This window comes from Onychostoma macrolepis, chromosome 02 (assembly GCF_012432095.1).
Source record: "Onychostoma macrolepis isolate SWU-2019 chromosome 02, ASM1243209v1, whole genome shotgun sequence".
Classification (NCBI taxonomy): Eukaryota; Metazoa; Chordata; class Actinopteri; order Cypriniformes; family Cyprinidae; genus Onychostoma; species Onychostoma macrolepis.
The window spans coordinates 16,121,401-16,143,582 of record NC_081156.1 but is presented as its reverse complement, the minus strand read 5'-3'; the positions used below and the strand labels follow the sequence as shown (position 1 = coordinate 16,143,582).

The 22,182-nt window shown below is 36.9% G+C and overlaps 3 protein-coding genes across 3 annotated transcripts; 1 reads left to right on the top strand and 2 right to left on the bottom strand.

Annotated features, from left to right (window-relative positions):
* Window positions 1-1,274: 1,274 nt before the first annotated feature.
* Window positions 1,275-6,238, bottom strand: gorasp1a (golgi reassembly stacking protein 1a). Its single transcript, XM_058765102.1, has 9 exons — window positions 6,064-6,238; window positions 5,356-5,436; window positions 4,588-4,791; window positions 4,409-4,495; window positions 4,174-4,304; window positions 3,899-4,040; window positions 3,125-3,212; window positions 2,902-3,042; window positions 1,275-2,810 (listed from the first exon to the last, which is right to left on the bottom strand). The coding sequence occupies exons 1-9, from the start codon at window positions 6,124-6,126 to the stop codon at window positions 2,341-2,343; spliced, it is 1,407 nt and encodes a 468-aa protein (XP_058621085.1). The 5' UTR covers window positions 6,127-6,238; the 3' UTR covers window positions 1,275-2,340.
* A 909-nt stretch (window positions 6,239-7,147) lies between these two features.
* csrnp1a (cysteine-serine-rich nuclear protein 1a) lies at window positions 7,148-15,682 on the bottom strand. Its single transcript, XM_058762048.1, has 5 exons — window positions 15,505-15,682; window positions 12,236-12,422; window positions 9,601-9,863; window positions 9,227-9,523; window positions 7,148-8,500 (listed from the first exon to the last, which is right to left on the bottom strand). The coding sequence occupies exons 1-5, from the start codon at window positions 15,547-15,549 to the stop codon at window positions 7,697-7,699; spliced, it is 1,596 nt and encodes a 531-aa protein (XP_058618031.1). The 5' UTR covers window positions 15,550-15,682; the 3' UTR covers window positions 7,148-7,696.
* Window positions 15,651-20,784, top strand: LOC131528200 (uncharacterized). Its single transcript, XM_058757206.1, has 5 exons — window positions 15,651-15,737; window positions 16,855-17,065; window positions 17,950-18,050; window positions 18,166-18,319; window positions 20,677-20,784. Exons 1-5 carry the CDS (start codon window positions 15,697-15,699, stop codon window positions 20,782-20,784), a joined length of 615 nt encoding a protein of 204 aa, XP_058613189.1. The 5' UTR covers window positions 15,651-15,696.
* The last annotated feature ends 1,398 nt before the right edge of the window (window positions 20,785-22,182 follow it).

Here is a 22,182-nt window from a genome sequence, read left to right as displayed (position 1 = left end):
GTAGAGTGTGCGTGCGTTAATATTTATAAAAACTGTCTTTGACGTGGAAAAGTGCTTAGCGTCACGTCAGGGTCCGAGCAGATTTACGCACTTTTTATTGTCGGAGTAATGCAGAATTTTTCAAATGTAAGCTGTTCTTGCAGGTCGCTGTTCTAAATTATGATGATTGGTGATATTTTATATGTTAATGATATTAATTAGGAGTCGTTTACAAGGCAGAGAGCTGAAACCATTCAATTGCGCACAAGTTCAAGATAATTTGCAATTCATATATTTCACATCTGAAAGAGGCGCGTACGCTCGTTTTCTGTTCGTACGTTCATTCTATGAATCGCACGTACGCATTTCTGAGAAACGATCGTAAGATCAAATTTAGGACGGTTTCTGCGCAACATTTTATAAATGAGGCCCCAGGAGTTTTCGTTTTCATTTGGCGTACTATTTATACGTATTTTCATTAGACCGGGCTCCTTTCACACTAACGTTACCTTTGTTGTGTAAAAACAAAACAACAACAAAAAAGCCACTTATACAGCTTACCTCATGAAGTTGGCTAGAAAGTCAAATGATTATTAGCTTAACAACACTCTTGAATTTATTATTAAAGTGACGGTTGACCCAAAAACATATTCTATTATCATGTACTCAGACTTTGAGTGATTTCAAACCTTATTTCTTCTGTGGAACAAAGAGAAGATATTTTGAGAAAAGTCTGCATACAGCGGAAGGAATGGTCACCAAAAATATCTTCATGTTCCATAGAAGAAGAAATCATACAGGTTTGGAAGGACATGAGGAGGAGTAGGCTACAAGATGACAGAAATTTAATTTTGTGGTGCACTATCCCTTTGATATTTACTTTCGATAACCTACATCAAAGTAGCCTACAGGCTACAACACAAAACACAATCAGCACTAACAATTTATATTTTGGATCTTTTATTGCTGTGGATGGTTCCAGTGTTTTTCAATCTGACATTTTCCCAGAAACCCAAAGAATACAGTTTGTGTATACAGTAGACCATTTTCTGTATACTTAATATGTCGTGCATCAGTAGCATTACTATACAAAAATATACATTTGTGTTCACACTTGGAAGTACAGGTATTCTGTACATTTTTTCTAAATATTCAAATTTAAAACAACATTGTCTCCTCACCCTTGTTACGTACCATGATCATGTCAATGCAAAGAGATGTCAGGAATTACTTTGCTTGTACATATAAAGTCATTGTTCATAGCTGAAACTCTTTTAGAAATTATGACAAAGAACTTCAGTTCAAAGAGGTATTGTATTATTTAGCTCTTCCCATCATCAAAACAGGAAAAATAAAGTCCTGTGCATGACACTATTCTTAAATGTGGCAGTGATAATATCAGAGATCAATATTAATACCACAAAAATTCCATTGGCATTTTTACAATACCTGTATTTGCATAGATTAATAAATGACATGAAAAGCACATTTTACTGTAGCAACATTTCTCTAGTGTTAACTGTTTTCAACTAAACTTGAAACATAAATATTACACTTTTCATCCTGAAGTACACATAAATCACTATAAATGAAGACTAAGTAGCAAAGATTTCAATTAAATATTTTGGTTGAAAAATTCTAAAATCACATCAAAATAATTTCAAAAATCTAATTAGCCAGGAAGATTTTAGTGTGCTAAACTAAACAAATACAAAACCCTTGCCCAATATTAAATATCTGTACTTTGCTTAAACATTCCCACAACACAAAATAAAACCCAATCAGGTTCCAAAATAATTAACAAAGTAAGCCAAAAATGTAATGCTTTTTCTAGACAAAATGATTTATTTTGTCAGTGTTCTAAAGATTCTTTTGTGTATATTTTTTTCATTAGCTCTATATAATCTACACTGTGTTCAGTTTAACACAGTAATGCATGAGTGTTTGTGTCGCAGCTAAATAAATACTACAAATATTTAAAACAAACAGTCAATTAAATAAAGGTTTCAGGTGATGCTTTCAACTTTTTGTGGGATTTAAAACTGGTAGAGGAATCTAAGCAGTTTTAATTAATCAAGCTATATAAAAAGGTTTCAATTTAGTAACATAAAACATTATCTTCTAAATCAAGATCTACACAATTTAAAACAACACCCTACACACATTCCAACAACCTACAATCATCATAACTACTAGACGCAAAATAAAACGTAAATTGCACACGACCGTTTAAAAAAAAACACACTCAATACCAATTCGCCAACACCTGATCCTAACAGTAACAAAGCCATTAAAAAACACCACCTGATGATTGTTGAGAAACTGCGTAAACAAGACACAAGGTAGTACTTGGTAGTGACACTACTGAGGAGCATCTTTGACGTGTGCATTATGGGAATCAAAAGACATCAGGTCAGGGGATACAGCCTCTGCCCTGCCCTCAGACAAGCTGCTCTTCAGAGACTGTGGCACATCAGAAAAGCCCTGATTGACACCATCAGTTTCTGAGGGGAAAGGTGCGGACTCGGACGACTGCACAGGATATTCTGCAGGTGGGACAGATGACTCAAGATGAAGGGCGGCGGGGTCAATGAGCAGAGAAGAGATGTCTATAGGAGGCACAGAAGAGTCGAGAGAAGAATTCATCAAAGTTGCCATGTCTGTGGGCATGCTATGATCGAGAGGCAGATTTGGGAGAAGAGGGTGTTGGAGAGAAAGGGGAGGAGGAACATCTGAAGGTGGTGCAATAGAACTGAAATCCACAGCAGGATACTCTTCTGTATTTTGCTCCTCAGGGTTATGACTGGGAATCTCACTGTCTTGAAGCTCCTCTGCAAAAAGACACATTTTGCACATTTTACCACCTAGACTTGGACTCACACATTGAATTCTGTTCATCTAAATTTAGCAAGGTGGCCTCACCGACACCTGATACGTCAATGTCCTCTCGGACAGCTAGGGATGTATTTGTCATGTCAATGGAAGAAGTGGATAGGTCCAGTCGGTCTGCCATGTCTGATACCTCCGAATTCATGATGGCCACTTCTGACTGATCCGAGAAACCTGGGGGAACCATTGCTTTGATATATTACAATGTCTTTTCATGATTTGTGTTCTAGATGAAGCACGTATTTTGATGCCTTACCAGGATCCATGACTCTCTGAATGGGAGGTGGCAGCGGGGTATCAGGATCCAAGCCACTCATTGACTGACTAGACGCCATTAAGGACACCTGAAGATATACATTTCAGATATGTTGTTGTATGCATCTACCAAAAATTCAAACCACGGTTGAACATTCTGTCATTATTTACACACCCTCACATCGTTTTGCATTTCTTTCTTCTAGGGCTGCACAATTAATCAAAATAAAACCAAAATCACAAAAAAAAAAAAAAAAAAAAAAGTTAATGCAAAAGACATTAATGTTAGCATTGTAATATTACAGTTGTAATATGAAATAAAAATATTGCAAAAGTAATATTTCTTATTTTGTTTAGTATTTTTTCAGTTTTTACTTATTATTTTACTTATTAGCTATTTTATTATTATTTAGCTATATTGATGTATAATCATAACATTTGGGACAAATTGTGCTGTCCTACAAACATGCACAGCAAACCTGTTTTTTTCTAATTATGTTTTTATTATGTTAAATTATGTTTTTTCCCCAGATTGCACAGCCCTATTTTCCTCTGTGAAATAAAACGATATGTCATTTGGGTCCAATTTTTATTTATTTTTTGACCCCATTTACGGACCAAAAAAAAAAAAATGAGACTTTTTTTTTTTTTTAAAGTATATCATTTTGTGTTGCACATTTGAAAGAAAGACATACAGGTAAGTAAATGACAGAATTCTGGGTGAACTATCCCTTTAAATAATATGACTTCAAACTACAGTCTTGTGAAAAATTACCTCTGTAAATCCATTTGTAGGAAGTTCTTGCTCTGGCGTTCCTGCCACAGGAGAAGCTTTTGGACTGACTCTTTCAGATTGTGGGCTGTCAGGTTGTGCTGGGATTCGGTGCAGGTAGCCATATCCAATGCCACAGCCAAGGCTACAAAGGCAAAATCATTATCATGAAATGCACACAAGCTCTGGAGAAGACAGTTGTGCGAGTCGTTTCCTCATAATAATGGCTGATTCAGGTCTTCATTACACTATTACATCTTCAGTTACAGGCTTATTACCTGCCTTCTCCCCCCCAGGCACCATTTGGTGTGACAACCACCTCCCTGCATTTATCGGTCTCTGTATTGTAGACCAGCAGCTTCAGTGGTTTCCCCTCATGGGCTTCAATTAGGGAAAAGAAATCCTCTGACTGTTGAGAAATCAAAACATTGCTTGATTGTGCGTAACTTGCATGGACAGATTTGTTTTCTCCTGAATAACAAGCAAGCATTCATTAAATAATTCACATCTTACATCTTGGAGAACCTGGTCAGCTCCAACAATAAAATCCGAATGTTCCTGGAGTCCGGCCAATGCTGCTGGTGAATTTGGCTCCACGTCCTAAAACCAAAGCACGCAAAATAATTAAACAAAGAGAATAAAGAGAACTGTCCAAGAAGCCAAAGTACTTAAAAAATGCAAGGATCACTTACGAGAACATGCCAAACATTTTCATTGGCTCCTTGAAAGCTGCAGAAGCGGACACTGGCTCCCAGAAGTCCTTGACCACCCCACATGTTGCTGGGAACTACTTCCAATTCTCGGATCCTCATGGTCTTTGTACTATACACTTCCATCTTCACCGGTTTCTCCACATTAGCCTTGAGGAGGTCCTTGAGCATATCATTCTCCTGGTTCTGTTTCAGATAGCATGTGACCCATTAGAATCAAAGTAAATGCGACTGCATTTACATGCACATCAACAACCAAGTCTCTTTATTCCAACTAAGACATGCACTTTCATCTTCTCTTTGGAAAATACAGGAAATGAAGTGTATATTCTGAATAAAATGTTTACATAACCACCCAAAAATCTGATATGCTGTCTTACACAGATTTGTAGAAAGTGGAATAATGGCTTCAGGTTATAACAATGGTTTTAATGCGTTTACATGATTAATGCAAACTCAGAATATCGCCAGTCTCCAATATTCAAAAACATTCTTGAGTATTTCAGTGATTATATGAATGTCACAGACCACTTAAAACAGCTTGTTTTAAATATTTGTAGAATTTTCTAGCTACTATACAAACACTACCAGATTGCTGTGTTAAATCATACACAGTGTAGATTATATTAGATTACTAAACTCAATGGGATCATTTGCTGGTTATTACTTGTGTGACACTGATTTAAATCTTTGGATTAAATGTTCAAGATTACAAGAATAACCAATAAGGTTTTGCAAATACAAACTTACAAGACGGTTATTGCCAATGGATATGATGAAATCAAAAAAGGGCTCCAAACCAGCTTTCTCTGCCGGTGAGTCCTCTTGAATCTGTAAAGGAATAGAAGTTAAATCACCGCAGAGCACAAATTCCATTCAGATCTGGAATTTCAGATGGGGCCTTGTTTCAAATGCATGTAAATTACTATTCATTTATGTTGTACACACCGCTGTGTCTTCAGGGAAGTTTAATAACATCGTGGTAACAATGGTACATAATCTCACGTAATGAATATCTGAGAGAATATGAGTTTATTCAGTGACGCTTATATTACTTACTCCTAAATCCAGGAGCTGTTGGATTACCGACCACGACATTGTTACAAAACTATGCAAACACTTTTACACATTGAAGCGTATGTATGACCATAATGTAAGAAATGACAAATAAGAAGGTGTTTTCGGAGCTGTCAGTTTTGCAGCACAACAGAACCTGCGAAAACAATTTCCTGACAGTTGCCACTTTCCAAGCATAATTTTTAAATACTGAAAAGGCTTCCACGGATGTTAATACCATTTAGAAAATATGAACGAACACACACACTCAGTTTTCTCTCAGTGCATATCTGTCAAAGCCTAAAGCAATGCGGATATGAGAACTTCATGAAAACATAGCTAACGTAGCATGCAAAGCTGCTCGATGTCAAAAATAAAGTAACCAAAATTAAAGTTATTTACTCCATGGACGTGATATCCTTCTGTTCCCCCCTCAGGTCCACCATTGCTCTGTGTTAAACCCATTGCTCTTAAGGGTTTGGATGTTTTTCAATGTTTTGTTTAGCGTTCCGAAATTAACGACCCAGACAGAGATTACTCAACACATCGTGGCCATGTTGTCCATCCAGGCAGGGGAGAGCAATCGAACACGATGCCAACGATCAAAGGATCTTTTTCTATCTCGGCAAGTTTTGTCAGCTAAAACATTCTGAATTTAGCAAAAATAAGTTGTGTGTGGCTAAATTGCATAATAATTACACAAAATATATAATATAATTAAATACGTTATATTTATATTTTATTATTCACACATCCCAAATAATTCATTATTATTATTAGGTTATTATTAATGACTTGTTTTGACAAAGCAACAAAAACTTAACAACAAAAGCTAATTATGCTATTTATACTCACACACAGTTGCCTCCAATTCAATTTTAACTTCAACCTCTCTGTTCAAGAATTAATTCACCTTTGTGTGTGTATATATATATATATATATATATATATATATACATATATATATATATAAACCTTATATTTTATTAATAGTTTTGTCTTTCAATTTTTCTATTATTTTTAGACATCTTGAGGCTACTTCTGATGTTTACTGAGGCCCTCTTGTGGCGCTGCTAGGTTGAGAACAACAGTAGAAAGCCTAAACGGCATTACTTTTAAAAGTATTAATCAAACCTCAAATTTGTCAATTTTTGGAAGAATGCACAATATCTACATAAAAAACCAATAGGTTAGCAATACTGGAATTCTTCAAGTCTCCCTTTCTTCCATGCAAATGAGTATCACTGGTTTTGTGAAATGAAATTTTATTGAGATGAGTTATTCCACAGAAGAAGAAAAAACCTGGACACATTTTGAAATGTCCAAAAAAATTCACTTTAGTAAATACAAAGCAGGCATACCACTGAATCGAATGTAGCCTGAATTTTTATATATTACAAGTCATTCCTTAAATAATAATAATAATAAAAACATTTCCTTTTAAATGAAAAGGCATGCTGGCCCTTGAAAAGACGAACATGAAATATGAAAATGGCATATTGACATTTATAACAGCTTATTCGTTTGAAACACTGTAACAAATACATTTACTGTGCTACACAAAAATAAAACTTTGATCCACATACATGATCATTTAAAGCAAAACAGAACTGAGACATGAATATGAATGGGCTTTTATAAATAAACATTTAACAGTAAAACTTTATTTACTGCAATAGGATTAGTTTGATACCTTATTAAAAGGTAATGAAGCCTTTAGTTTATGAAGTGTAAATATAAAATCTTGCCTACAAACTCTCCAAGACTTTTGGCAACGAAGTTGAAATTGACATCTTACTCATCATGATACTTCACACTGAGTGGTTTTTAACTGTATTTACACTGTGATCGTGAATAGTTACAGACTATATTAATATCCTTAAATATAATTCTAAGGAATATCCTTAAATTCCAAAATTATTCACCATTTTTCCTCATAGTAAATGAGATGTATTCATACTGTACAACTGCAAATGAACAACACTCATTTGTCTTTAAAACATCAGTAAAAAATACTGAGCCGCTTTGATCACCATTAAGAAATTCCTACAAGAGACTCCAGAAGACTGACTCCTGAGTCCTCAATTAGAGCAGGACTGGGACAGCGGGGGAACTGGAGCTGTGACATATAGTCCAGATTACTATACACTTTAAAATGATTGCGGCTTGGACCGTACTCATGGAAAGTGTCAAAAAAGACCAGGTCAGAGTCTGAGGACAGACTGAGGTCCATGTAACAGTTCATGGTGTGATCCGGAGATGCAGAAGGAGTATTAGGGATATCAAATGGGTCGTCGACACATTTCATGCTGGCCTGATTAGCATTTTCATCAAGATACTCCAATTTAGATTTACCGGTGTTGCTTTCCTTTGTGGATGTGCCACCAGAAGCTTCTGTGGACAGATTATAATCTTTAATGTATGGACCTTCTCCATCAGAATCAGAAAAGCTGAGTATGTGAGTGAGTCCTCTGCCGTCCATGTCCAGTCCGGGTCGCTCTGAGGAAGGCCTTCCATCCGTCTCAGAGTCCAGACTCACAGAAGAAGAGCAGGAAGTGTCAGTCATGTCACTGCTCCAGCTGTTGTCTTCCCGCCTGCAGAGCTCTGAGCTCAGGAGGAATGAGTTTTCTACAGGAAATGTAATGGCTCTGTTCCTCGCTGCTGATTGTTGTTCAGTGGAGATTAGTCGGTTGTCATCGTGCAGCCTCTTTTCCAGCTCCAGCTTCATATGTGTGTGTATGTAGTGGCTCCGTACACGACTGGAGTTGAATTCAATTCGGCCTGCAGGATTCCCACAGCATTCCTTTGAACATCCACAGGGAAAGTTGGAGCGATCCATCTGTTGATGAAAAAAAAAACAATCAGTACAGCTGCACAGATACTTCAGTTCTTATAATACAACTGTTGCTGCCCACAGGAAAGAAAAAAATTAGATCTATTCAATATCTCAATGAGATTAGAAGTAATTGAGATTTCAGTTGAAGTTATTTTTCTCTGGAGAATATGACTCCAGTAATCTCACAAGCGACTCAAATATTTCTCAAATACACTACCATTCAAAATTTCAGGGTAGGTAAGAATTGTTAAAAGAAATTAATACTTTTATTCAGCTAGGATGCATCAAACTGATCAAAAGAGGTAGTAGAGACATTTATAATATTATAAAAGGTTTATATTTCAAATAAATGCTGTTTTTTCAGTAAAGGATTCATCAAAGAATCCGGAAAAAAACTTTTTATCATGGTTTCCATGAAAATGTTAAGCAGCACAACTGTTTTCATCATTTTTTAGTGCACCTTATCAGCATATTACAGTGATTTCTGAAGAATCATGTGACGTATACTAAAAAGGAAAACAGTTATTTTAAACTGTAATAATATGACTTTTTACTTTATTTTTGATTGAAACATGCAACCTTTGTGAGCTTAAAATTTCACTGAAAGTCTGCTATGCAGTGCAGAATCTTTTGAGCAATAATATGTCAAAGATCAATATGACAACTGCACCATCACGAATAGAAATATATATACATAGAAAAAACAGAAGTTAATTTATTGCTAATTACTTGGCACTTGATGCCAGCCTGGCTGCAGGCACAGGTCTCTGGCTCACAGAAGCCCTGGCAGTGGCATCCACAGACTTCCCTCCACCGCCGCAGCTCCTGCAGCTGCCTCTTCTCCTCCCGGTCGATGCGCACCACTCCTGCTGCTCTCAATAATGCACGTCTCCGCTTGGAAGAGCAGGGACGGGGGGATCCCATATCTTTCAGCTTTGCGCTACTCAGATCGGTATCCTCATCTGGGACGTCGTTCACTGTCAACCTGGCTGCTTCTGACGCTGTGAGAGTCCCACTGATGATCAGCTATAAAAAAGAATATACTGTAAGAAAACAAGCCATAAAGAAAACTGTTTTTGAATATTGGAAAATTATCAACTCACCTTCTGTCTCAACGCCTCCAGCCTCTCCTCTTGGTGTTGCTCACGTAGCCTCTCCATTCGCAAGCGCTGCTGCTCTTCCGCGTGCTCCGCCAGGGTGAACTGCTGGCGGGCAGCGTGCCGTCTAACCATGCCCAGTGTGCAGCCACCATGACTGGGCACACTGCTGAAACCTTGACAGCGCTGGAAAAGGAACACTGTAACCAGGCCAAACCGAACACTGCCTTTGGATTGAGTATCTTTCGTCTTCTTAAGGATGGATGAAACTAAGAGCAAAGAGATCAAATGGATTAATTATCATCTCACTCCACTGACTTCTTCAAAATGTAAGGTTTTGACACTGGCTTTCAGGACTGCCACTGCATAGAATGACCCTCTAGTTCATATGTGCAGATGTGATTTTGCATGACAATGTGGGACATGTGCGTGACAAGGATAAATTTACTTCTATACGACTATGTAAATACTGATTTAAATTAGTTAGAAAGTATTTACACTCTGAAGCTGAATGATAAAATGCTTTAAACTGTCAATAAGCTTCGTTAATTGAGACCGTCTCTTTAATTGGCATTCAATTTGTCCATGTTCTCTATGGGACCTATTCAGTCACTAAATATAATAAACTAAATAACATACAAATAGGTAAAATCCAGTTTTGAACTAAAGTACATTTCAGCTAGGTTATATTCCTTTATTACACTATATAATTATAGATTATATAAACATTCACTGGATTCAGTTCATTCATCATGTAATTTATTGGATGTGGCAGCTCTGAGCAGGAAGTTTTTATCTTGTATGTGTCTAGAAGCCCTGGCTGGTTTACCTGTATTTAAAGGGTTAGTTTACCCAAAAATGAAAATTCTGTCATTAATTACTCACCCTCATGTCATTCTATATCTGTAAGACCTTCGTAGCAAGGACACTGTTAAATTAGTCCATGTGACATCAGTGGTTCAATTGTAATTTTACAAAGCTTATTGAGAATACCATGACGAATGTGCTACGCCTTGTTTATGAGCAGAGGAATGCATCCACATTCGTCGTGGTACTCTCAATAAGCTTTGTAAAATTACAATTGAACCACTGATGTCACATGGACTATTTTAACGATGTTCTTACAATGTTTCTGGGCCTGGGAATATTTCAGTTGCATTGCTCTTTATGGAGGGTCAGAGAGCTCTCAGATTTCACAAAAATATCTTAATTTGTGTTCTGAAGATGAACAAAGGTCTTACAGGTTTGGAACGGTATGAGGGTGAGTAATTAATGACAGAATTTATTTATTTTTTATTTTTTTGTGAACTAACCCTTTAACCTTTATCCGGAGTTCCCTTTTCAAATCCACTATGGTTCCTTGGCAGTCGTTATCAGAGAGAGAAAAAAACCCTCTCTGTGAATGCACTGGTCAGTTATTTTTCCATTCTAGGACAGCTGTGCATATGGATTTTTAAATGACATCTTTTTTTAATTCTTTTTTATTGTGATATTGTAATTTCAGAGAAGGAAAAAAATATTACAGACATAATTGGAATGCAAGTCACTGCTTAAGTCTTGCAGAACACAGGAAAGTCACTCTCCAAAACCTTCACCCTCTCTGTTCCTGTCTGGTGTGGAATAAGCTGACAACCTCCACCTGAACTGAAGAGACCTTTGCAACTTTCAAGAAGCAACTGAAGACTTGAGCACACCACACCCTTAAACCAATTCACTTACAAAAAAAAAAAAAAAATGTATACTTTTTTTTAGCAGCATTTTCTAATCTAGTTTTCTAATAAACCTGACACTGTTTGTTATGAATATTGTTGGCTTTGTGACAAATTGCATTTGTTCCTCTTTGTAGGTTGCTCTGGATAAAAACATATGCTTAATGCATAAATATAAATGTCTTTATTTTATGGTGATTGTCAATGTTTAGTTTCCACTAGAGGGCAGCTGAGTCAGATCTGTTAAGATCTTTTAAGAAGCAACCTGAACTCAACACTAGAGAGGCCTAATGAGACATTAATTACAACAGTGGTCTTGCCATTTTTCATATGCAGTACTAAAAGGGAAAAAAAAACTTTCTTCAAGAATGCAAGGTTTAGAAACATTAGTGGCATCACTAAATCAATTTACGTGTTTGCTTTTTTTGCAATAGCAGTTTCTCTCTCTATAAATGAGGATAATGGACTGAGGTCAGACGTCAGATGTGTTTGCACAGTAGTAGCCCTTAGTAAATCAGCTTTATTTGCAGCACTTCACATGCTGTGAATCATATGAATCAAAAATGAAAAACACACAGGCATGTCCAGGCACATAAACAGATAATATAATCTCACAGTACTACCTGCAAAGGTAAACAGTTACACAATAGATATGCTCTATCCCGATCAGGACGGTGTAACCGATTATAGCTTAATAACTGTTGTGCTTACATTGAGGTTTGTGGGTTTAAAATGACTCAGGGTGACTGTGCACAACATCTCCTGATAAACAATGTTACAACTGTCTGTTTCACTTCTTATCTAGTGCTCTGCACAATAACACTGAGGTTAGTGATAACAAGACCACTCCTTATGTGTATTTAAAAACACTGGAGGTGACAAGTGTTGCTTTGCATGATTTGAAAAATGCACAGTTACTGTGCATGACTTACTTGGCATGTGATGGCTTGAAGAGAAAGAGCCAACAGGCACAAAGTCCATGCTATCACTTTGGGGGCTGTCTTCATCAGAGTCCCATTCAGAGTGTGATGAGGGGGATGAGGAGGAGTAAATGGCATCCTCGTCTGTGAAACCATATTTCCTCTTTAAACCCCCACGCTGTGATGTAGCCATGGTGATCTGTCAAATTATACAGGAAAAATTAAAGCATAAGATTAGATAAATATCAGTCAATTGAAAAGTAGATTTTACAGCAAATGTGTCAATGGAAAATGTTTGTGATTATGAAAAAGATTTTTTTTAATCTAGTTTATGTGCCAAGTTCTCAGAAATGAATTCTGTGTATTCATGTTCGTTTCTTAAAACAATTATATTTAATGATTCTAAAAAATAGCAATATATTTAATAACAAAAAGGTGTAACATATGTTACACTTTAAATACATTTTGAGTGTACAAATCTTTGAACAAATTCAATTAACAAATCTTTATTATTTTCTCTCTCTCTATATATATATATATGTTTTTAAAAGGGCATTTATTATTTTTAATAAAAGTTTTCAAAGCCTTTTGAATACATACTGTAATAGTTATTAATATTAATATATATATATATATATATATATATATATATATATATATATTATTATTATTATTTTTTTACAAATATCAAAATGATTGATTAATTAATTAATATAATTAATATATAATTTGATTGCTCTACATGACATGATTTGGCAGACAGATGGTTTTCATAATTTTAATACGCAGTGAACCTGTTTTGTTTGTATTTTATTTTTTCAATAATAAAATATTACACCAAACTACTTAAAGATAAAAATAAAACTCTTGTAATAAAGTATTTTTTTCATTAAGATATAAGGACAGTTTTATCCTGACATTTTTTGTCCCCATCAAAACTAAATTAAATTCAGAAGTTAAAAACAATCTCCGCCACATACAAGATGCAAGTACTTTATATATGAATATTGTTTTAATGTATTTTTGAATGCATTTTTGAATGAATTACTGGGTCATAAAATGAGATCACATTTTTGGCAGTGCACCAAGTCTGAAAATAGTATTTGTGGAGGTTCAGTAACCATTAGCATACAAATCCTAACCAGCAGCAACTGGACACCTCTCTCTTGTTCAGGCTGGTACCAAAGATTCACATCTTCACTCTGGGCAAAAGCCTGTTTAGCAGGTTTCCCAGTAAGACAAAACTTGACTTGAACTACTACAACATCACAAGCTCATGCAGATTTCTCAGGGAAATGATCATTGTTATTAATCATATTATGCATGCATGCAAACACAAAAGTGTGCATTATACAAGCAATGATTAGTCTGGAGGGAATCAATGGTTCCTTCTATCTCCCTCCGGAGTCATTAACATTCCTCAGATGTTTGGAGTTCTTCAAGAACAAAATGTTAAGACATTCAGCTCAGCTTAACATCCCAAACGGGCTAAACTGCATGACCAAATTTGTAACTCGATACTTGTTTTTATTGCAGAATCCCCCAAAAGTACGATAGCAAATGCCAAGCTCCATTTCAAAGCTTATGAAAGCACTTACAAGTACACGCTGAGTGCAAAAAGAAACAAAAGTGAAAACCGTAACAAAAATCGCACATTCTACTTAAGTTTTTCTGCTTGAGTGGGTGTACACTGGAAAGAAATCACACGCTAGCACATACACACAGAGAACTCGGTGTACCTCAGATGACAGAACAACACTACCTCACACCGCAGGACGGAGCAATCTGCATCACAGATCACCTGGTTCTTGTTCCAAGTGCATCCAGTCAAGCCCAACCCACACAAATGGCTCATATGCCAAGAACACCATGTGCCCCTGTGCACACTGCCTGTCTCCTGGACAACCTTAACTCTCTCTCTCACCTCTTTTCACACAGGTCTGGCTTTCTTTGGACAGTGTTGTGTAAACACCTGCACTGTAATCCCAGATGCCACAAAGTCAACTGTGTAAAAGGTTATTGCTGCAAGAGATAAATGACAATTTGTGTTGCACATAATAGTAAAAGTGTTAGTAGCATGCTTTGACAGAAATGCAGAATCGACTGGTGCGGTGACACATGTGATTTATGGCTTCCTCTAGCTGTGATAAAGTGATAGTGATCTCTTAAAAGTGTGCAGACACCAGACTTCAAGTTCATTCAATTATTCATTGCATCCTTTATGTGATGTGGGAGTGTTTATGTAGTGTAGTGAATGTGTAAGACAGGAGGGCAGCTGATTACAAGACCATAGGCCTAACATACAATAACAATTTAACAAAAAAACACAACTTTTCACTGAAAGCCAAACACTTGGCAATGACAATTGGCCAGACTACAACTATGCAAATGAACATGCGAATGTTAGAATGTAAACAGAAGGAGGAGGTGGAGTTTGCAGACTGTGAAAGGGGAAAGCAGACAGATGTCAGGTGGAAAAATAGGTTATCACTTTGGTCTACAGCCGACAAAACCAACTAGACTTTTTCTCATCTTTTCTATGCAGCAAAGTGCAGACTTAAAGCATCATGTATTTGTAGAATAGTGTGAATACAAGTAAAGTGGACTGTTTCTGTAAAAAATTTTTATTTTTTTACTGGTGCTGTTGGCTATAGCGTCGTTCAATACAAGATTAACTCAATACTGTTTATTATTGAGGGAATATACAGATGATTATTAAGCAAAAAAAAAAAAAAAAAAAAAAACACTTGTCAAACCCACTATAAATTGCCTTGACCTTAGGTAAGCATCTTTCTCTTAAATCATTCATGAGTATCTGATTCCATGACATGTGCATCTACTTTCTGTCAGCCAATCATTATTTTTCATATAACGTTTAATATGAAAACATCACACATATTAAAACATATTTTATTTACATTCTAATAAAAGTATAAAACAGCTCCGTTTTATTTAAGGATGATTCGTGTACCAAGTTAATAAAAACTTAAAAGTCTAAGCAGAGCGCCTGTTTAAATAGCAAATGCTACTTTTTTTCACGCACCAGCACTTTAATTCTGCAGCTGCTGAACTTCCGTAGCCGACTTTCTCGCGGTCATGCTTTATTTATTCAGGCACGCAAAGGACCACATTGCAACAAACTCTAGGTTCCACGGTAACAATAGTGATTGAACCGCTTAGCTTATTACCTGTACTACTGAGTTCGCCTTTTGGGAGCGTTTTACGTAAAATAATGTGTTGCGAGAAATCTACAAGCACCTAGAACAAAAACAAACACTCACCCAGTGGTTGTGTATCCGTGTATCATGGGTGGAAGAGACGACCATACGATGCTTGAAAAGTTATCAAGATAGCACTAACGTCCTCTTTCTTAGCTCTCGGTGCACGTACAGTACAGTGAGATCAGCTGTTGTTGAGATGTGTGTGTTCTTCAGTGGAAAACTCCCCCCACACTGCCTGACGTAAACAGTAATATGAGGACAAAAACAGCAGTCATGACGCTCGGCGCGTGCTGGTAAAGAAGAGTCATTCACGACGGAACTGGCAAAACAAACTTGACAATGACTAAAACCTAACCTGACCAACCTGAAGCCAAATCATTCAGCTGCCCACCACACGAGGATGTACTGGATGTCCTTCGTTTGGTTTGCCTGATACACCCCTATCACTCACAAAGGGCTCCTTATTCAGCAATATCAAAATGTTTTAGAAAGGGTTCTTAGACCATAAGATCATTCAGTCAAAGTCTGGTTTTATTTTCTCTCAGTGAACCCTTTAAAATTGAGGAAGTCAGTGTTCTGTGTCATGTTCTGATAAAACGTCTTTCTGATAAAGCACTGTGTGTGAGCAATTGGGCTAATTTTGGGAACCAACCATTTGTGAAAAGCGTATGACAGTTCATATGTCATTACTACTGTTTATTGGTTCCCGAAATCTATACCATCTCCTCAGACATATAAAATATAGGAGACCGGGGTTAGTGATAGGATTATTATTGAAGTCAGTTTTTATCTGCACTGAAAATTGGTGTAGTATTTACAAACAGGTTTCACTCAGACTGAAGACTGAAAAAGTACATTCTTTTAAAACAGTTAAATAATTTTTGTTTTATTTACAACTTAGAAAAAATGTGCGGTGTAGACATAAATCTTAATGTCCTGACTACAAGTATTGAACATTTCCACTGTTATTGTGCTGGGAAAAAATCCAGTTTGTTGAATAAACATTGCCTAGTAGTGGGGCATGTTGTCACAATGAAAATGTCAATAACAGCTTTTTTCAACAGAATTTGAACAGTACAGAAGACATCATGAAACAGTAAAAATGCACAATATAACACATCAAACCACTGACTAACAAATATTGTAATTTACAAATTGTGTAATTAATTCTACAATAATTTATCACATTTAAAATATGACAACATGCCCCGATTTGACATTTATGAGAAATTCACTTGTATAAAAATACTAAAACACACACACACACACACACACACACACACACACACACACATTTGCATAAATTGGACTTACAGTCTTTAGAAAAACTTTTTTCTCTCTGACATTTATTTAGCCTGATGATTTCTACAAATGCATTAATGGATCTTTTCAATTTTTTCTCTAATGAAGTCTGTTCCAGCTTATGCTGACAAAGAAAAGACAGGCAGTGACAGAGATCAGACAAAAGGCAGAGGAGAAAAACATAAGACTGCTGCTCCAGCCACTCAACCAGTCACTAGAGAAACACTCTCTGGATACCAAAGAGCCTCTCCATGGCAATGACACTGTGAAACATCCATCACAGGAGACTACTTGGGCATCATGGTTTCAGAAGCAGATGGTAACATCTTTGTGCCTTCCTCTCACTTTTTCTTTCTCTCTCCTTCTCGCACACACATAACACTGACTGTATCACCTCAATGATTTCCCATCTGTTTGGTAATGAAACCACAGGGCACATATCACCCGTCAGCCCCTCCTTCTAAGCTGGTGGTAAGACAGACATACAAAAGAACCACAGATGCTTAAAAAGCAGGTTAAAACATGTCAACAATACACTGGGGAATGAGCTCTCAAACATAACATCCATCTGCTGAAGGGTTCAATGGTTTGAATTAAAGATATTGTGGTTATTATTAACTATTCTGAGAATTATCATAAAATCTATTGAGAGAGTGACCACAAGTGGAAAATGTTGTTTCTGCACAACTTTTTTTTTGGTGCATACCACAGACATTGCACAGCATAAGCAAATCAATTCAAAGCATGGACCATAAACTCTGTAGTATGCAAGAGTAAAAGTGGTAGAATGGAGAGGAGGTAATAGGTTATTAGCTCACAAACTGTACATCTGAGAATAATACACTGGACAAAAACAGAATTTGATGATTTCTTCATCCAATGAGATATTCATCCGGAGTAAATGCTATTTAATTTTTATATTCAAATGTTTGTGTAATATAGCACTCTGGAATATTTGATTCTGATTGGACAGTCGCATCATCCAGTGGTCCTAAAGACTACACTACACAATTTTTGCACCGATTTTCCACCGATTTACAGTTTGGATAAGTTGACACTAGTTGCCAGTACCAGTTTGCAGATTTGAGTTGACAGATTTCATAGAAAATCTCGTAGTGTATGATGGTCACAGACCCTGATTTTTTTCAGCTTCAGGCTATGATTCGATCCAGTCAGAGGAAATCAAACATGTTTGTGTCACAGATCAGCCAGGCTCATCCACCACCCAATCACAGCGCACACTGTCACCTGAGTATTAACTGCACGCACCTGTTTGGAATCCTCACTCTCATCAGGATTCCTTCGTAAGCACACACCTCACGGCACTCAGTGTCTGGTCTCGTTTCAATGAAGTGGACTCACTCTCATGCCTTTCAAGTGCTAGTCAGAATTACTTACCTTGTGTCTCCTCCACTATAGTCAGAGGTGTGTGCTATCTCCAGTCTCCGTTCCACGATCTCCTGCGAAACAAGGTTATACTCCTCATCAATCCACGAACTGTTCCATTGCCCTTGATACTCACCTGCCATTACCATCCACCTCAGTTGCTGCTAATAAAGTTACCTGTATACAGGTGCTGGTCATATAATTAGAATATCATCAAAAAGTTGATTTATTTCACTAATTCCATTCAAAAAGTGAAACTTGTATATTATATTATATTCATTACAGACTGATATATTTCAAATGTTTATTTCTTTTAATTTTGATGATTAGAGCTTACAGCTCATGAAAGTCAAAAATCAGTATCTCAAAATATTTGAATATTACTTAAGACCAATACAAAGAAAGGATTTTTAGAAATCTTGGCCAACTGAAAAGTATGAAAATGAAAAGTATGAGCATGTACAGCACTCAATACTTAGTTGGGGCTCCTTTTGCCTGAATTACTGCAGCAATTCGGCGTGGCATGGAGTCGATCAGTCTGTGGCACTGCTCAGGTGTTATGAGAGCCCAGGTTGCTCTGATAGTGGCCTTCAGCTCATCTGCATTGTTGGGTCTGGTGTCTCTCATCTTCCTCTTGACAAGGAAGGTTCAGGTCAGGCGAGTTTGCTGGCCAATCAAGCACAGTAACACTATGGTCATTGAACCAGCTTTTGGTACCTTTGGCAGTGTGGGCAGGTGCCAAGTCCTGCTGGAAAATGAAATCAGCATCTCCATAAAGCTTGTCAACAGAAGGAAGCATGAAGTGCTCTAAAATTTCCTGGTAGATGGCTGCGTTGACTGTGGACTTCAGAAAACACAGTGGACCAACACCAGCAGATGACATGGCAGCCCAAATCATCACTGACTGTGGAAACTTCACACTGGACTTCAAGCAACATGGATTCTGTGCCTCTCCACTCTTCCTTCAGACTCTGGGACCTTGATTTCCAAATGAAATGTAAAATTTACTTTCATCTGAAAAGAGGACTTTGGACCACTGAGCAACAGTCCAGTTCTTTTTCTCCACAGCCCAGTTAAGATGCTTCTGGCGTTGTCTCTGGTTCAGAAGTGGCTTTGTAGCCCTTTTCCTGAAGACGCCTGAGCGTGGTGACTCTTGATGCACTGACTCCAGCTTCAGTTCTCTCCTTGTGAAGCTCTCACAAGTGTTTGAATCGGCTTTGCTTGACTGTATTCTCAAGCTTGCGGTCATCCCTGTTGCTTGTGCACCTTTTCCTACCCAAATTCTTCCTTCCAGTCAACTTTGCATTTAATATGCTTTGATACAGCACTCTGTAAACAGCCACACCTTTCAGTAATGACCTTCTGTTACTTACCCTCTTTGTGGAGGGTGTCAATGTTCGTCTTCTGGATCATTGCCAAGTCAGCAGTCTTCCCCATTATTGTGGTTTCAAAGAACAAGAGATACCCAGAATTTATACTGTAGGGATGGTCATTTATTCAAACTCAATTGTAAATATTCTAATATTTTGAGATACTGATTTTTGACTTTCATGAGCTGTAAGCTCTAATCATCAAAATTAAAAGAAATAAACATTTGAAATATATCAGTCTGTGTGTAATGAATGAATATAATATACAAGTTTCACTTTTTGAATGGAATTAGTGAAATAAATCAACTTTTTGATGATATTCTAATTATATGACCAGCACCTGTATCTTCTAATCCTCTGTCTGAGTCCCATTCCGTAACAGTTTGATATTTTCAGCTGATTTTTGAACACGCTTTAACAAGGCACACGTATCTGCATGTGTTTGTTGTGATCAGAACGACTTTAAAGTCTTGTAGTGTGTGATCTTCAGTCGTTTAGTGTATAATGGCCAGTTTGTCATTTGTGACTATTATTACTAAGATGGTAAGTGTATGATGCCCAGTATTTTAAGATCTGTTCCGTTTTTAAAAGTTGTGTATTCCAGCATTAATATTCATCATCGTCCATGGCAACACTCTATAACAGTCACAAAATTGGAGCAACTTTCATGTTTCTCATATCACTCCACGAACTTGCTCTCTTGTTTCATACAAGCACAGCTGCTGTGCTTCAGTTAGCAATTGTACAAATAACCACAACTTATTAATATGAACTTAACTGTAATTTTTTTGTGGTGTTTATCTCTATATTTATAGCGAAAATAGTCAGTTAACTGTACATTGACTGTAAAAAAACAAAAACAAACATTAAATGGCATATTATTGAGCATCAACCAGCGTTGTATATCATAAATAAGATTTACAAACATTTTTTATTTTGTCTTCTAAAAACCCTTATCATTAAAGTCGATCTGCAATGATTTTCCTGTTATATACTCATTCATATATTTCATAACCATCTGTCACAAATTCATTTTTTCTACACTGTGTTTAAACTGTGTCAACATATGCTGATTGTTTTTTCAGCACACAAGGGAGTCTCAATCTATCCCCCCTTGACTGAGGCAATCGGCTGTTGTGTAATAGTTAACCTACATTTCTCCCCTCGCTCTCAGGTTGCTGCCACTAGCACTTGTGGCCCACTTTCTGTCAAGAAGTGGCCTACATACAAGGAGATTCTGACAAACTTTACAAAGCTGTCGGCACAAAAAGCTCTGGCCTAATTTCTCACCCTTCACTGAATTCAGTCGGATCCGCTCCGCTGATCTACTGCTGTCTCAGTAGTCTATGAGAAGTGCAGTAGAGTGCTTCTGGACTTCACAACACTAATTCAGCATGCAGAGTTGCACATTTTCATAGCGTTTATTTGTTTATGACTTGAGGCAATGGAGAGTTAAAGACTTCTAATCAAATGACTGATAAATACAGGTGGGATCTAGATGCAGATTTTAATGTGAAATGCAAATCTGAGATGCAAATCTAATGGCAGTGCTTTTGTGTTTGGGCATTTCAACAGCAACAGCTATGGTTATGTTCTAGAGGTGTTTGTATATCCATCTGAATAGACAGGCTGAACTCTTCAAGATTCTTTGTTTGCGCTTTTGCTTGTGTTGCCATGACAATTCAGTGCACCAGGTGTGTCCTACTCAATCTGCAGCTCTACACGCTAAGAAAAGGGTATGGAAAGCAGCTTTAAACATTCTTATGTTTTTAAAACTATCATGGCATTTTCTCTTGTTTAAATAAACTAGGCATTTACAGAATGTTATGCCAGTGCATGCTAACAAAGATAAGTATTTTGAAACATATCCCTTTCTTGTGTCAGTGGTCACTTGCATTAACTACTGTGGGAAATTAAAAGTTGAATTTCTCCTCACACAAAGAGAGACTCACACTTCTGCTCCAGTAATTTGCATTGTGCTGCTGAGGATTCTCCTGGGTTTAACCTGTTTCTAAGTATAGCTATCTATAAAAAGTTTGCAGTAGTGCTACACATTGGTTTGAAAGTACAGTAGCCTACAGTTACACCTTTCTCATTTCATTCACTGAAATAAATTCCCAGAAGTCTTTGTAGAGTTGTAGACAAAGAAAGAGAAGACAATGTGTAATCCAAGACCAACAGCCAAAAATTAAAATAAATAAATAAAAAAAACTTTTCCAAATGCTAGAGAGTAATGACAGTCATACGTTAAAAAAGCTATTCGTTTGTATTTCAAATGCCCTTCATTTCTTTATAAAAATGCCTTTTCCTGTCTTTAGTCATTAATAATGATTGTGTTGTAATAGTGAGCCATAAAAGCACCAGAAAGAGAGATGACCAATAACGCCATTAGCGGTTTCATTGTTATCGTCCCCCACATCATTCACTGTATAAATGTGACATATTAATAAATTCATCCTCTTACGTTGCTTTGGCGTCACTATGGGAACAGCGGCCGTCTGAAGAGAAGGATGTGTCCAAATAGGGCAGACTGATGATGACTGAGGATGTGCGTGCATTCGACTTGTAAATAAAAGGATGACAAATCGAAACATGAAGATTTGAGTTCCTGTAAAGAAAAGCGAAGTGAAATATCATTATGAACGTTCAGCATTACAAAGAGCAAAAATAGGCCTGAATA